At 38.6% G+C, this 16,549-nt stretch overlaps 1 protein-coding gene across 1 annotated transcript; it reads left to right on the top strand.

Annotated features, from left to right (window-relative positions):
- Positions 1-2,025: 2,025 nt before the first annotated feature.
- On the top strand, positions 2,026-16,383 carry LOC128366595 (tubulin polymerization-promoting protein). Its single transcript, XM_053327332.1, has 5 exons — positions 2,026-2,129; positions 7,809-7,889; positions 8,524-8,859; positions 14,003-14,156; positions 14,242-16,383. The coding sequence occupies exons 2-5, from the start codon at positions 7,876-7,878 to the stop codon at positions 14,449-14,451; spliced, it is 714 nt and encodes a 237-aa protein (XP_053183307.1). The 5' UTR covers positions 2,026-2,129; positions 7,809-7,875; the 3' UTR covers positions 14,452-16,383.
- The last annotated feature ends 166 nt before the right edge of the window (positions 16,384-16,549 follow it).

Genomic DNA, 16,549 nt, shown 5'->3' with positions numbered 1-16,549 from the left:
ATCTGCTAGCTTTATACATCTAGTTTATGCATCTATTTGTCAAACGCATTGCAGCAAACAATTCAAGATTTTTCTCAGTGCTTTTGATGTTTTCACCACTAGAGGGCTCTAGGTGCTGGGTAGTGCAGATAATGTAAGTGATCAGGAAGTAGGGGAGCTTGAGTAGATTTTTCAGGTATTAAATGTAGTCATTTCCCTTTTAGCCAGAACCCTCTTTATGATACACATGCTTCCTATTTGTGAGAACTCTAAGATATGATGCATTTACTGAACATTCAACGTTCAGTAATCACTTTTAACATCTATCACTGTTCTCCAAATTATGATATAGTACTGTAGTTACCTTTTGACTGTATTTGTTTAGGTTTTAGTGAGTCAGAACATCCAAGTACTATTTGTATTCCCTGTCATCCTTATTCTATTTATTGTTTCCCATATCTTAATGGAGAAATGTGTGTGAGCAACACCAAAAGCTTCAAACAGCAAAGCTTTACAGTATGGCTTTCCAAACAAGGAACATTAGCCCATGCAATGTTTTTGCAGCTATAGCCAGATGTTTGAAAACAGTCATTAATTCTCTCTATATTCAGTGTTTTCTCCATGAAAGAGGGCATGTCTGTGAAAAACATAAAAACCTGGAAGCCTGAGTTAGATAAAGAGACCTGTTGTCAGTGCTGGAGCTCAGTTATTACTTCAGATGATGAGAGATTTGCAGCTGTGGTGAACTATAAAAAGATATAAAGTATATTGATGATGCTTGATGTAGACTGAATGCCACAAGTTTGACATCAAGAAACAACTTTAGCCTGAAGCACATTTTCTGTGTATTCTGAACAAGTTCAGACTGAGGTATTGTGTTTCTTTTTATGTGCAGTGCCTGCTTTCATGGCCAATACTGATTTCAGAAATTTGGCAAGCAATACAGTGAACTAATGCACCACCTATTTTTTTTCCAACTGTAACATATTAACCACACAGTGGCGCAATTGATGCAGCTTGAGATTATGTCACCAAACGATTACACTCAGTCCAGGCTGCTTTCATTATAGTGCACTTGTATCACTATTCTGAGCCTTTTCTTAAGCTCTCAGGCACGCATGTTTTAATGACTTACCACTTTCTTTGAATTGTATATCTGGGAGTCTGGTACCACTTGTGCTACATCAAAGCTAGATGTTACATAATGCCCATCCATTAGGATAGTCCTGGTTGTGTAACACATTAGAGAGCTGGACATCAGAGGAGTCACATTTATATGGCAGCCAGTGGATAGAAGATATACATCCTTTTCTAGAGGACTATTAATAATATATTAAAACTAGTAACTATTATATTTGTTTTGAGAAATTCCTGCCAAGATATTTCCTTCAGGGAATCAAGCCAGAGTGATGTCAGGATCAGAGTGCACTCAGTTTAGAAATTCGATTTTTTTATTGCAACTGTATTTGACCATTGGCCTCTGATGCATTTCCTTTACAGTGGTTGTTTATTAACTCTTACGTACCATACAGCCATACTTTTTACGTTTGGATGACTACACCTTGAACACTTTTCTTTTAGCCTGAAATCTTATGACCCTTCCCAAAGTAAAATAAGACCATAATAATTTAGTGTGCTTGTGAATGTTTTTCTCTATAGCTAATAGTGTCAAATGTAAATAATGCACACTCTCCGCAAGCTTCAATATTGATTAATCATCCATGGTGTATTTATGAATGGAACATAGATCTGTGGTTCAGAAATATGATATAGAGACTAATTATGAGGGAACCCTGTGAGCAGTAAGCTGTAAATGATTCTCTTTAAAACCCATTCTGCTTACACTGTATATTCACTCTCTGCCTGTCAACGCACCAAAAGATGCTTCGAGCTCAATCTGCTTGTTTATCAGCAGTCCAATTAGCACCGAGGCGCCATCACCAGCCCACAACAGCGAGGCGAGAAGACAACAGCTCGTCGTGTACTGCTGCAGCCAATCAGCGGGCTGGTTTCTCTTCAGCATCACGAAGGGAGCGAGCCATCGGCCAGACCTAAACCCAGGCAGCGGGGAGGACAGAGACTTTGAGGCTGCGCGAGGCGTAATTATGGTTTTGTGAATTTGACAAGGAGGTGGAGGATTACATCACCGGGTAATTAAAACCAATATTGGCATCATTGTCCGACTTATCAGGGTATATATAGGTTATTGATTGTTGGGGCTCATGGCAGACCTGCATGTTTTCATGAAATGTCAAATGAAGAATTGGGTGATATGACAGCCTACACATTTCAGCTGATACCTGTAGGTGCTATTTTTGTTTTGTTTTTCATGCCTCTGTATGCTTCCTCAATACTGAATTTGCAACATAAGGTGTCTTTGAAGCTGTTAGGACGTGTGGCAGCATGCTTGCAGCGCAGACTTGAGTGAAATTTCAAGGGTTTAACCTGTACTGTAATGTTTTGCATTGACAGACATGCGTTAGGGGGTGACAATAACAAACGGGTCACGTGGAGTCTGCTGTGTGAATCTGCCATTTGCAAGTTTATGTAACATGTTTCGCTCTAGAGACTCACTCAGACACACTGGTGTAACCAGCAGCTGCAGCCATCTCCAGTAACATAAACATCAGCTTTTCCTCCTCTGTTTTGTCTTTTAAACGCAGGCTCCACGAGAGACAGTTAGAGAGTGAAAGGTTCCCCAATAACCATTATTATTGGTCAGCATGAATGACATTTGGACTGTGGCTGCACCCTGTGTACCAATCTGTTTGGTTAAGTGTAGGCAGTTACATAATTATGCATGAAAAAAGGAATTATGCACACATTTATTGGCTTCCAGATGTTATAAAAGAGTAGTAGGAGCCATATGCATGAATGGAGCACAAATCTAATAATTCAGACAGATATAGAAATAAGTATGATGATGAGGTGATGATTGGTATGTTGCAAATTAATAATGTATATCATGATGTGAGTGGTGCTATTCAGAGGCAATCTACCTCAGTCATAAGGGAGGTAATATATTTATTGTTCTCAGTGAATGGCTATGTTGCTGTGTTCTCGCCATAGGTTGAATTTAGTATGCATGAGAAGACCGTCACTGAGTTTGTCCCAGATTTCTCTGTTCTGTGTTTCATCGCACTGGACCGAGAGCCTTTGGGTTCTGTCATAAACAGTTAACCTATTTTGTTTGTGATGAGTCAAATTCAGGTCAGGTATACTAATTTAAAAGGATTGCTTGTAGGCAAAATGAAGTGTTGAAGTCCAACAGCATTTATTTTTACTAGATCTTTTTATTAATGTTGTCCTTTACATTAAGACATAGTTGCCAGTGTATTTCAGCATTTGTGGCTGCTTGGATGGAAAATTGCTGCAACATGGCAGACATTATATATATTTCCATATGGTATTACAAACCCTTTCATATTCATTTTTAAATGAATGCAAAATGACATTATACAACAGTGTCTGGCTTCTTAAAATCTTCTCTGTACTCTATTCTGAGCTAATTTACTGTTGGGTCAACAGGCCTTTCTCCATCTGAGCCATATCAGGGACACGTCTGCTGTCTTTGGCATCATATTATTCCTCTCAAATGTGGGGTTGCATAAGGACCCCTGGGCTTTTTTTTACACTGCCTTATACCTCTATTTGGCTTGCTGTCACTGCCAACAATAACTGCTGTAGCTTGTTTTGAACGTCTTGTTTTTCTACAGCACAATGCTTGCCAAGATCGATGATTCACAGAGTAGTTCAAGGGTTTAGGGAGGTGAGGACTGACAGAGACAGTGTGGTGGTGACCTCAGTCCTCGAGCTGCAGCATGTTGATGTCATACCCTCCTCTCTCTTCAGGGGAGGGGAGGGGGAGGGGGGTGAGGGAGGGGGCCAAACTGTGGCTAAACTGAGAAATGGTTAAAGGGTTGTTTCCAGTTGTGTCAGGTGGTAAAATCCTGAAATACAGGTGAGATGAAGCATATAGGCCTGGTGGCTGCTGCTATATTTGTAACATTGTCAACTAATCTCATGAAAAAACCCAAACCAGTAGCTCATCTCTCAATATTTTTTGACTTCCCTAATCTTTAAAGATCACAAACATATTGTTTCATTAGAAAGTAATGTTGTACAACACCTGCACACTGTAGTTAACTTTACTCAACAGGAGTAAATAGTGCATTTGTTTCATGCTATTTTCAGCTGTATTAGTACAAATGTACAGCACAGGGATGGTTTAGGTAAGATTGACTAAAACTACAGTGCTCATGTTCATCATAATAAATAAACTTTGACTTTGGTTTCAATTTTTTCATGTGATTTTTTGATAGTAATAGACTTTTTGCCACAGACAGAAAGAACATTTTTGAATATTGTCAGCTTCATGCTTTACAGATGATGCAACATCGGTTGACACCATTCCACTTTGCTAGTCCCATTCATTAGTATATGTTGTCTGACTGAAAGCTGGCAGACTGGCATGGTGTACTTTAATAGGTTGAGGTCAGTCCTGAAAGGCTTGGGGGGGGGGGGGGGGGGGTTTACTGTAGTGATGATGGTCTCTGTTTTATGACTGACTGACATGGTTGCATTCCAGAGCAGCTGCCTGGAAAGGATACTGATCTAGATAGAAAGCAGATGGGAGCTCTGCATGCTCACTCACCATGATGGCATGATGGACGAGTAGGCTTCAACGAAACACTTGCCTCTCTTCTCTCTCACTCTCTCTCTCTATCTCTCTCTCTCTCTCTCTCACACACACACACACACACACAAACGTCAAATCACTCTGACGACATCATCATTTTGTGTGTTAAACCATCCGCTAAACTGACAGTTAAACACAAAACAATTGATTTTGGTGTCACAGTTTATATGTCGTCCATTGGCTGATCTCCTCCCTTGAGAATGAATAGAATGTTCCAGCCATGGCAGCGTATTGTTGCTATGAATAGATTTGAATTAGATGCAGTTCAAAATGGGTCAATTTATGGTTTAAGCACTCATCTGTGCAGTGTATTGCCAGAAGGGGAGTGTATGTAAGCATGCTGTCATCTAGTCACAGATTTGTCTCTGGAGATCTGCCCTTAAACAAATAGCTTCTCGTTTGTATGTGGCAAAAAAAAGACGCAGGAATAAATTGAGATAATGAGGTCGTTATTTGTCCATTATTAAAATCAGTCCTTTAAATTTAACAGCAACTGAATGTTTAATCTCACAATATTGCAGCCACCATATCAGTATGTGGGCTACTGTAAGTGGTTCTCTACTCCCTACTGTCTTTACTGACTATAATCTAAAGCACTGACAAAGCAGCACATTTCCTTTCATCTCAGTCTGTGTGTTCAGGCCACTGAGCTCAGTGGAGTATTAATGACCTCTCTCATGTATTGAACATAATGTGGTTTGAGGAGGCTTGTTGTACTGAGGACTTAGGCACTTGAAACTACTGACTATAAATTGGAGGAGAGTAAAAAGATGCCTTTGTCTCACACTGATTTTGCCGCTGTCATTGAGACACAAAGGAAAACACACAGCAAGGAGCTACTCTATGAAAAGTTGTGGATGGGCACTGACAGTAAAGTTAATGATGGAAACTCAGTGTGGGCAGTAAAGGAATCCAAGAGCAACAAAACCCACATTACATAAAAACAGAAAGCAAGTATTACTTTGCTTTCTGTTTTTATTTGTGATGTAGTTTATTAATTGGATAACTGATGTTATTAGCATTACCTCATTATTGTATTGATTATTAATAGTTAGCTCCTATATGTGCTGTGAAGGTAAACTTGTTTGGACTACTTGATGAAAAATCCAAAGATGTATCAGAATCTGTTAGATCAGAATTAGAGATTAAATGATTTGTTGATTAATCAATTAGTTCATCAACAGATAAAATCAATTGCAATCATTTCAGTTGGTAATCAAACAAACATGTCAAACATTATTTAGTTCAACCTTCTAAAATATGATGATTTAGTGCTTTTCTCAGTTTTATATCATTGTAAATTGATTTTTAAGATTTATTTTGGGCTTTTTGCCTTCATTGGATAGTAGCTGGCAGAGAGGCCGACAGGAAACAGGGAGAGAGAGGGGAATGACCTGCAGCATAGGTCCCTGACCGGATTCAAATCAGGAACACTGCCATTATGTAGCATGCATGGTACTCACTTGATCACCAGGGCACATAAATTGAATTTCTTTTGTTCTAGACTGTGGGTTGGATAAAATAAGTGATTTGAAGACCTTGGGCAATAATAAATTATTAATTGATTAGTCATGTAATATTTATCATCAGATTAGGTATGGCTCTGATCATCTGATTTAATGCAATATTTCTGTCTATACTCAATTCAATTCAAAGGGATTAATTTCTTAAAGATTAAATTACATCAGATGAACACTTATACTTATAAAGCTTAAATAACTTCTGAGTCTGAAAATTTGCATTTCTTTCATTTGTACATATACCTCTTGAGTGTATTAGTGTGGATTTGCGACCTGACCTTTGTGAGTCTTTCATCGCTGCAAATGGATTTTTGATTTTCAGTCATTAACTAAACTCTGTCATGGAGAGATGTGAATACCTCATTCAATTGTAATTTGTTGCTGATAGAGATTGAGTTATAACAACCTCAATAACTCAATCTCTTGTCTCTGCCTGAGTCCTCGATGACCTATGACTACAAATCCCCTGCCATCAATAGTGATAGTCTGCGATGTCACCATGTGTGTATGTGTGAAGAAATGGGCATGGGTCAGACAGAGGAGGCACTTGCGTTGGACAATGGCTTCCCAGTGTTCATAGCTCTGAATGCCATTATTCATAGACATTAATAATCTCTTCTTTTTTCCCTAAGAATCGACATACTGATTGTGATGGCTTTATGCTGTGTCAGTCTTGGGACCTTTGTACCCATTTAATTGTTCACTGTACTTAGTAAGGTCACATTTGTGATTGTAGGCCACAAGGTCGTGGAAACAAAACCCTTCACTTTACATGGCACCACTGGGGGTGAGTGAGAAAACTTTATTGGCAAACAACGGGGGACTCGTTTTACTAGTTGGAGCTGACGCTTTAGTCTGTGGGACACAGCATCTCTCTCCAGTTTGCATCTTGATTGTATGTGTGTACAACTACTGGCAAATTGTTTTAGAGACTTTATTAGGGTGTATTTTGCCACGGCAACACACGTCCTTTAAGGATGCTGAGTTAATTATGGGAACAGCTGAAAGGTAAGCACATAACTGTCATTTCCTACAAAGATTATCCAGGTATACATTGTCTTAATGTAAGTAGCTTGTTTTTCTGTTTTTTAACCATTTTTCATGGCAGTAATTTTTCCTGCATCTTACTTAATGAGTAAGGACTGCAGTGAGCTCTTCAGCTGTGATTGGAGTGTGAGGCTGAGTTGAGAAGGTGAAATACTGCTGCTCTGTATGTGGTGACACAAATCAGGATGATGATGTGGTTAGATAGGAATCCCTTTAGTTTGTCTGAATGAAATCATCATACAAGACAGAGAGGTGATAGTGGTCTGGAAGTAATGTGGGCTTAATAAAGAGGAATTTGGCCTTTTGAAATTGTGATTATTGTTCATTCTAATCTGACAGGTTTTTCTTAGATGTATCTCCGTCTGTGTGTCAGACTTAATTAGACATAACGTCATCAGCAGTTGTGCTTATTTTGGATGCTTAAACAGTGAAGGCAAGTGGAATATTGTACATTTAGTGTAAAGAACAATCATGTGTTATTTTTTTTAATTTCATGCTTTTCTCCATCTTTCTACCTGTTGCACTCACATATGTTCATATGTACATTCTCATCTTTTCAACAGCACAAAGAGGAAACAAAAGTCAGCTAATCCGAGCACTGCACAGAGGGAACCAAATTCCTGCTCAAGCATGGCAGACCAGAAGTAAGTTTTGGAAGACATCTATATGAGATTTCACTTCACATTTTGTGTGTTAGTTCAAATATACCATCTGCTCCCTTGGTTCTTGATTTGTGGGCCTTTTGAGTTCCACAGAGATATTTATAGCCTTCGCCTCCTTGCCATAACATGCAAGACATCTGCCCATTCACATGCAGCCTCTGCATAGAAACACACCTCTGGAGAGTCTAATCCTGCCTGTAACAGAATAACTTTACAAAAAGGGACAGCTATAGACATATTAGCAAGACGTGTCTTGACCTTAAGGCATGACGCATTGTTGTTTTTGTACTGAAAAGTTTGTCTGTCACAGGGTTTACGGATCAGGGTGAGATGAGATGTATCTGTGCTAAAGGACGATTCTCTTCCTCCTCAGTGTACAGGCTGAATAAATGTCTTTTTTTCTTGTCATTTTGATTAATTCCATAAGCTTTTCCTGGAGAATCTGGTTAGAAATGATTCAGTCTTTCTCCTTGATCTGCAGCCAGTTATTACTTATATAATTTATATAATAGTCTTGATGTATTTTAACCATTCAGTTATGTGTATTAATGGAGGGATTTGTTTACCTATTATGTTACATTGATGGTCAGATGATGTTGTATTTTTTCCCTCTCAGAGACAACATAGATGACTTTAAAGTCCAGACAGCCAAGCACTCTAACATGAGTTCGGCCCCTTTACGGCCACACAGTGAACATTCTAAAGACCGGGCATCCAAAAGGCTTTCATCTGATTCTAATGGGACCAGTGAAGGAGGTGTGGGGTCATCCACACCAGTGGAGCTGACTGCTTTGGAAGAGGCGTTTCGGCGATTCGCCATCCATGGTGACACACGTGCTACCGGCAAAGATTTGCACGGCAAGAACTGGTCCAAACTCTGCAAGGACTGCAGTGTGATTGATGGCAAGAACATCACCCTCACTGATGTCGACATCGTCTTTAGCAAAGTCAAGTAAGAACAACATTAACCTTATTCAACACTAAAAGATACAAATTGTGAAATGGTTTGAACTCCTATTGTCCAAAAATGTGTTTTTAGTAGCCCTTATTAAAGTTGTCAACATCTGAACCAGTTAAGCCAAGATTAATTATGATGTTTATATAGTACTCTTGATCTGTGGAGCTCACCACAGGCATGTTACTACAAGATTGTGTTCTTTTACTGCATAGCATTACATTACTGTTGCAGCAGCAGAGATGACTACAGGCTTAGTCACTTGGATCTGCATGCCCAAAGGGACACTAAAGTCTCAAACATAGTACGTAGCTTTGTGGTTGCAAGAAAACAAAAGTGGAGATGTAAATTGGCTCTGTAGGAACTGTAGGAAAGAGCACTGACAGCTATTTTTGTTTCATTAGCATCCACAGAGTTTAATCAACAACACTGTCTTCAGCACAAAGTCAGGTAAAACAGGCACAAACCTTTATATACACTGACTGACCACCCATAAAGACTGTGTCAGAGTCATATTGTAAGAATTCATGTCATCTGTTTCTTACTGTTTCATTAAAGTCCACAGAACTGAATTATTGATGATTTTGAAACAGCTGTAATCTATTATGCATATGTGTAAAATAAATAGCTATAACTAACAATAATAACTCAGACACTTTGTAGTTACTGAATTTCATGTTTTCTTGCAATAGTGTTGAACATGCGATTCCTTGTTATATTAAGTTGTCTTAGCTGAAGCTGTCCATCAGAAATAGCAGCCGGAGCAAAAGGCCAGCATGGCTCATCCTGTATTCCCACAGGCTGGATTGATTCATACCTCACTGCTTGATTTACATGAAAGAGAGTCTAATAATAATCCATGACCTCAATATCATTCCACCAAAGAAGAAAAACTTCTTATTTATACAGCTATTCCCAATGCTACAAGTGAATAGTGAATGTGCAGTATAACAACTTGACGGATGAGTGCAGGTATCTATTATGTGATATAAAAAGGCAGAGCTTTTACAATGTGCATCTGTGCATGGCTGTTTTGGAGATCTTCATTCATACACAAAGCAGCTTTGCACTTTATGTCCTGGTTGAATGATGTGAATAAAGATTAGTCTGCTACACAGCACCAGAATAGAAGAGTATAGAAGCCACTCAGCATCATGTCAGGAGTGGAGCAGTCATGAAAAAGGTCCAACATTGATTTTCCATTTTCTGCTGGTGTGTGACCATGTAATGCTCAGTGTCAGTCATTATGTGTTATTTTTCTGTAAAAATGTATTATTTTGGGAAGATTTGAGAAGATTTGCAGCACCAAAAATGTATATATCCACAAAGCTGGGACTTAATGGCTGAGGGTTCAAATCAATACCAACACAAAATACTATAAATATGTTTTGTTTCTCATTTAGTACTTGTTTACAAAGTATGAACATGCACAGAAGGTACTTTAAAGTAAGTATACATGGAGATGGATTTGGTGGCATCAGTTTCCTTAATTAAAAACCTCAAAAACTCACGTTTCAAGAGACACACAGGATGGCTGTGGTAGGATTCAGCCCTCAGTTATTGCCACAGGCCATATGTGTGGCATCACTTGAATAACTTTATTCATCATGCATCTTTAAAATGTTAAGCTTTATCATGCAAAGCCAGTCCTCCAAAAAGGATAATGCATATTCTTCCACTTACAGAAGATCCCGTGACTCATAAAAAGCAATCCTGACAGTATACAACTGTAAGATATCTTAAATAGGATTTGACTTCAGAATATAGCAATGCCATACATAATCTAAAGCATAAAAACTGAGTTATATTACTCTGCATCTACATGATTGGCAATTATACTGTAATTAATGATGAATATTCTGCTGAAAAATAATGGCCATCTTGGGCATTCCTTTGTTTTCTTGCATTTTTCAAGGAAAAGTATCTTTTTCTGGACTTCTGAATCACCCACATCAACACCTTCACAAATGGGTGTTTATGTTTTATGCTGAACATTTTTTCTTGGCAAGACTAGATGGGGAATTTCTGCATCAACTTAAAGCTGACTGTGGGATTTAAGCTTAGCTATATTTAGAAATGTGCAAACAATATGTTGAAGTTTAAAGGAAGAATACACATTTACACACATATATATATATATATATATATATACATATACATATACATATACATATACATATACATATACATATACATATATATATATATATATATACATATACATATATATACATTTGGTGGTGAATCTGTACAATGTCATACATAAACTCCTTGGATATGTCCTTGGTATGTGAATTTGCGGGCTCTGTCGCCTGAGACCTACAGGTTCTGGTCAAAGTCCTGGACAGTCCAGCATGCATTTTGCAGTTCTGCAGTACATTGAGGTGGATTGTACAGTACAATCTGAACAAAGCGTGTGGTGTGTACACTTCAGAGCAAAGCACAGGATAAAAAGAGGTACAGGCTGGGGGAAGGGCTCATTTTCATGTACTCTCTGACTCCAGGCGTGACTGAGCTGCCATGCCAGATATGCAGATCTCAACTTTCCTTTTAATCAGTGTCAAAGCCCTTTGCTTGCACACGAAAAATTAAACATCTTAATGAGCACTGGCTAATCACAGTATGGCTGAATGAGTTCTTATTACAGATGTATACTGCACCACATTGTGCCATTTGTCTGCTTGGAGCTACCACAACATAGGCTATGTTCACACTGCAGTTAAAAGTGACCTGAATCCGATTGGTTCACTCAAATGTGACCCATATTTGATTTGTTTCTGACAATGTGAACAGCACAAGTTGCATTCAATCTGACATTTCCAAATCCGATTCAGGCCACTTTTAAATGTGGTACTGAATCGGATACACATTGGATTTTTTTTAACGCAACCGCAATCTGAACAGTCAGGTTGCATTTAATGTGACTTTGACGTTATTCTGGAGCAACACACTGCAACACACAGCTAATACTCTGCATAAACACATCATTAAAGTAGTAATTTTCTTTCTCCTCTTCGTCCCCGCTCACAAATTTGCCGGCTGCCACCACACACTGTTTTTAACATTAGACTATAAGGCTGCGTTCACACTGCAGGCAAATCTGATTCAAATCTGATTCCTTCTCAAATCTGATTTTTAGGCCTGACTGTCCACACTGTTTTTAGCAAGTGTCCAAATCGGATTTGGCTCTGTTCAGACTGGGCCACATTAATGACCAATCTGACAGGTTGCTATGGCAACGTCGTCGGAGCGGAGGGGTCATCCAGCGTGTATTGTGTGATGTCATATAATTGTGACAGCGACAGCAACAATACACCTTCGAGCTTCGCTTGAACGGAGCCATCTCCCCAAAGATTAAGAATATGGTTTTGTCCTCTGTCCATGGACTGATGTTTACGTCCTCCGTTGCCTCCATTGATATCAGCTAGCAACAGCAACTCCAATAAGCGCGGGTCTGGTGTCGCATAGAGTGACGTAGCGTAGAGACGTAGAGAGACGTCACGGACGTTCAAATCCGATTTGAGTGTTTGGAGCTGTTCAGACTCAGACACATCTGTCCAAATGCAATTTGAAACTACCTTCCATAGGTGGTTTCAATCTGGTTTGCATAAATCGGATTTCATGTGATTTATGAGTGTTCAGACTTCGTAAGAGCCATCTGGTTCCAATCTAGATTGGCTAAAAATCGGATTTTGGCTTGCAGTGTGAACGCAGCCAATATGAGACTACCAGTAACTTCACCAGCTGTTGCTGTTGCCATGTTCGCTTCTGTAAACACTGTTCTGTGCGTGACGTCATTAATGATCAACTGAACATGCGGGTCACTCCAGGAGGCCACATTTAAAAGTGTAATATTAAACAGATCGGATTTGAGCAATAAATCAGAATTGAGCATTAAGGCCTGCAGTGTGAACATAGCCATAAACTATAGATGAGGTAGAAATCTGGCAGACACTAATTAAATACTGGCATGCCCTTTATTTTCCAGGGTTTGGTTATATATCCTCATCACTGAACATTATCTGAGGCAGTCTAGATGGTTGAACTATGTAAATAAAGAGCAGGTCAGCTACCACAGTTTTCCAAGCTGAAGTTACCCTTGCTCTACAACTTTTGTCCTCTTTAACCTTATCATAGCTTCCTTAGATGCTGATTTGCTATTTATTTACACAGCTGAATCATTTGTATACTTATGGGAATTTAATAGGTCAGTATGGTGAGCTGCAGAGGACAGAAGTGGCAGCTGGAACAGGGCTCTCAAATGTTCAACACTGATGGATCGCCCAAACAAAACTGGTCACTAGATGAGTCAAATTAATAATAAACCCAAACACCCCTGTTTACTCTAGCTTGTTGCTATGACAGCAGGTTGCCTGGGGAGACTGCAGGCTTTATAGGCTGTTGTGTAGGTGCTTTATCACCACAGCGATGGCTGTTTGTGTTTGTGTTACTATGCACTTTCCAACATGGAAGTGAAACGGGCACAGGGCCAGTTAAACAACTGGAGCTCTACCAGATGGAGAATGATTGATGATGATGATCTATGGTACAGTATTACCAGGGGTTACAACAATTTGATCTTACGAATGAGAATACAGTGTCTTCACAGTACTTAGTTGGATTCAGCAGGTCTAAATGTCCCTGTTAGTTAGTTGGAATGTAAAAAGTCAGGGCTCTGGGTCCTGAGTACTGGTGCTGGGAAACTGTCATACACTATCCAACCGAACACAATATGATACATGATGTGAAGAGACAGTCACATATACAGGCTACAGCTGTACGTGTAGGTCTGTGGAGTTGCTCAGACGACAGTGAAGTATTGATACACACAGAGACGAGATCCAAACAGTGAAAGTTTTCCTCACTGTTTATCTCAGTGGAATACCATCTCCATGCTGAGTCTTACATCTGCTATGTTGAAGTGAGCACACATGGTTCTGTGTACACTACTGACAGTTCTCATTTTAAAAATTTCAAACTACACCGAAAAGCTGAAAAACCTACTGATAAATCAGGCCTAAATATAGCTTTTTTGTCCCTGGAGATTCATGTGTGCAGATACTCCTTTTGTGGGGTTTTATGTGCTTTATTGCGACAAGTGTTATCCCACACTTAAGCTCCTTTTCCACTTACATTTCAGGAAGAAATCCTCTCGCACCATCACATTTGAGGAGTTCAAGGTTGCCCTCGGAGAACTCGCCAAAAAGAAATATAAAGAAAAGACCGCAGAGGATGCTGAGGCCGAGGTCTTTAAGCTGATCGAGGGGAAGACACCTGTCATTGCTGGAGTCACAGTAAGACTTCATTAAGAATCGCACCATGTTCACCTTGAGTAACATTTGCCAAATACACTAAAATATTTTGCAATATTCTTCACAGAGAGCCGTGGCTTCCCCCACAGTGAGCCGCCTCACAGACACCAGCAAGTTTACAGGCTCACACAAGGAGCGTTTTGACACCACCGGGCGTGGGAAGGGTAAGGCGGGACGAGTAGACATAGTTGACACTTCCGGATATGTCTCGGGATACAAACATCAAGGGTCCTACGAAAAGAAAGTCACTAAACCCACTGATGCCAAACCCATGTGAGGGAGAAGATGAGGAAATAAACATTTGATCTACTACTAGGATACTTTTCTAATAAAGGAGTACTCAAAGAAAGCACAAAAGAATAGGTTTTCATATATTTTCCCACCCATCTATTTTGTGTGTGCGTGTGTGAGAGAGTGATATTTTTGAGTTCCTCTCTTTGTGAAGTGTGAGAACTGGAAAACTGTTTACATGTATTTTTACAAAGTCATCACCAGCTGGTACATTCCTGTCTGATAGCGAGCTACTGCCAAACACTGAAAGAGAACAAATGAGAGAAACTGCTATGCTATGAATACTGAAGCTTTGTTGTTATGATAGGGCCTTATATTATTTATTGAGCACAATGAACAACATGCTGAGAAAAACAGAAGTGAGACAACAGTTTGATGAATTAACAACATTGCACTTTTAATGAAAAATTTTCTACTCCCATATTTAGGCGAATAAATGTGTTTTTAATTTGTTTCAGCAAAGTTCAAGTAATAATTGGCACACATTTCTGACAGATATTATTAGTTTTTCTTTTTCTTTTGGAATATTAAAATTGTTCATTCCATCTTCAGTGTTGTTTGTCTGCCATCCCAACTTTTTAACTGTATGGTCTTTACAAAATCTGCTGTTGATTTACTTTATAGCTCACACTGTCATTTGAATAATTTGCCTTCAGCTCAAACCAAGAATAGGATATTGTTATATATTATATATTGTAGGATATATGTCTTTGTCAATTTCCTTTTCTTTTTTTTTTGGAAAGATACAATTTAGATAATTGTGTCTTTTTTTTAACTTATGCCATATCTTCTGGGTTTTGTAAATGTGTTAAGCATAAAAAACATGCAAATTACTGAAATGGGTCTTGTAACTCAAACTAAATTCTTTAAATATGATTTCTTTATTTTCTCTTACACTGTCATTATTCAGACCCTATTGTGTCTACCATTTTAATAACATGCATTTCACAATTGGTGACTTCAGCTGAAGAAGGAAGCTCTAACCACAGCAGATGAGCCGAGTTGTACAAGATTGTATCTTTAACATTCTACTTCAAATTGTATTTACTCATCAGATTCATATACAGTAGTTCTAATATATTTGTGGTAAGATTGTGTATATGATAAAAGTTTTAGCCACATGGCTTAATTTATGACACTGGCTTCATGTTTTTTTATTTGACCTGTATTGCTGTACTTTGTGCATGTTATATATACTGCATTTGATTCAGAAGCATATAAATAATGTATGTTATTGGAACTGCCATGCCTGCTGTGAGGACAGACTACTGGACAGACTTCATATTTTCTTGCTTAAAAAAAAGGAAAAAAAAAAGAGATTAAGTAATTAAATTGTCGGATCATGGTAAAATCTTGTATTGCTTGAAATCAATATGTATCAACTTGTACATGTGCAAAGTCAGCTATTTTCTTATGTTATATTTGTTGATCACGAGTACCTTTTAATGTGTGGTACTGTCATCCCAGGCACACATTTAACTGAAAAAAGCAGGGGCTTACTATTCTATCCTTAAATACTGTAAGAGATAAAGCGATAATTGCAAACTAGTAATATACTTTTGTAAAATATTTTTCCAACATTGTAACAGTGTTTCTTTCACACCACCTGTAGCCTCAGCCGATGAAGAATCATGCATCAAGCGCAAAACCAGCAGCTATCAATGTGTTAGTTTTTTGTCTTCTGCAGTAGCATGAGTATCATCTGTTTTCTGTGCTTAATGCCAAATACTGTGCACCTTTAATGGAGGAACAATATTGTCCTTTTTTCCCTTCTTTGAAATAACTTTTAATGTGCTATTGTGGCCCGGTGCATGCAGTGTGTTTTTGTTCTTGTTCTTTAGACCTCTTAATGTGTGTTCATGATTTGTAGTGCTTTATTGAAAATAAAAAAAACACCCCAGAACCTCTGCTGACTGGGTTATAGGGTGTCAGTCAAAACTTGATGCTTTCTTATGGCTTGTTCAGGAGTATCATGATCATGAAACGTTCCACCAGTTGCACCAACCAGTGATATGTAACATTTACATAAAAAACAAAAACTGCATTCAGTTTACTGCATGTAGCATCCACATCCTAACCTGATT

This window comes from Scomber japonicus, chromosome 10, assembly GCF_027409825.1.
Source record: "Scomber japonicus isolate fScoJap1 chromosome 10, fScoJap1.pri, whole genome shotgun sequence".
NCBI classification, from domain to species: domain Eukaryota; kingdom Metazoa; phylum Chordata; class Actinopteri; order Scombriformes; family Scombridae; genus Scomber; species Scomber japonicus.
The sequence above is the reverse complement of the archived record's forward strand: the minus strand, read 5'-3'. Positions and strand labels throughout refer to the sequence as shown.

Bases quoted from the DNA above. Each gene is read 5' to 3' on its own strand.
- LOC128366595 (XM_053327332.1), top strand. The intron at 8,860-14,002 runs GTAAGAACAACA...CTTACATTTCAG, and splicing joins ATCGTCTTTAGCAAAGTCAA to GAAGAAATCCTCTCGCACCA. The intron at 14,157-14,241 runs GTAAGACTTCAT...TATTCTTCACAG, and splicing joins CTGTCATTGCTGGAGTCACA to AGAGCCGTGGCTTCCCCCAC.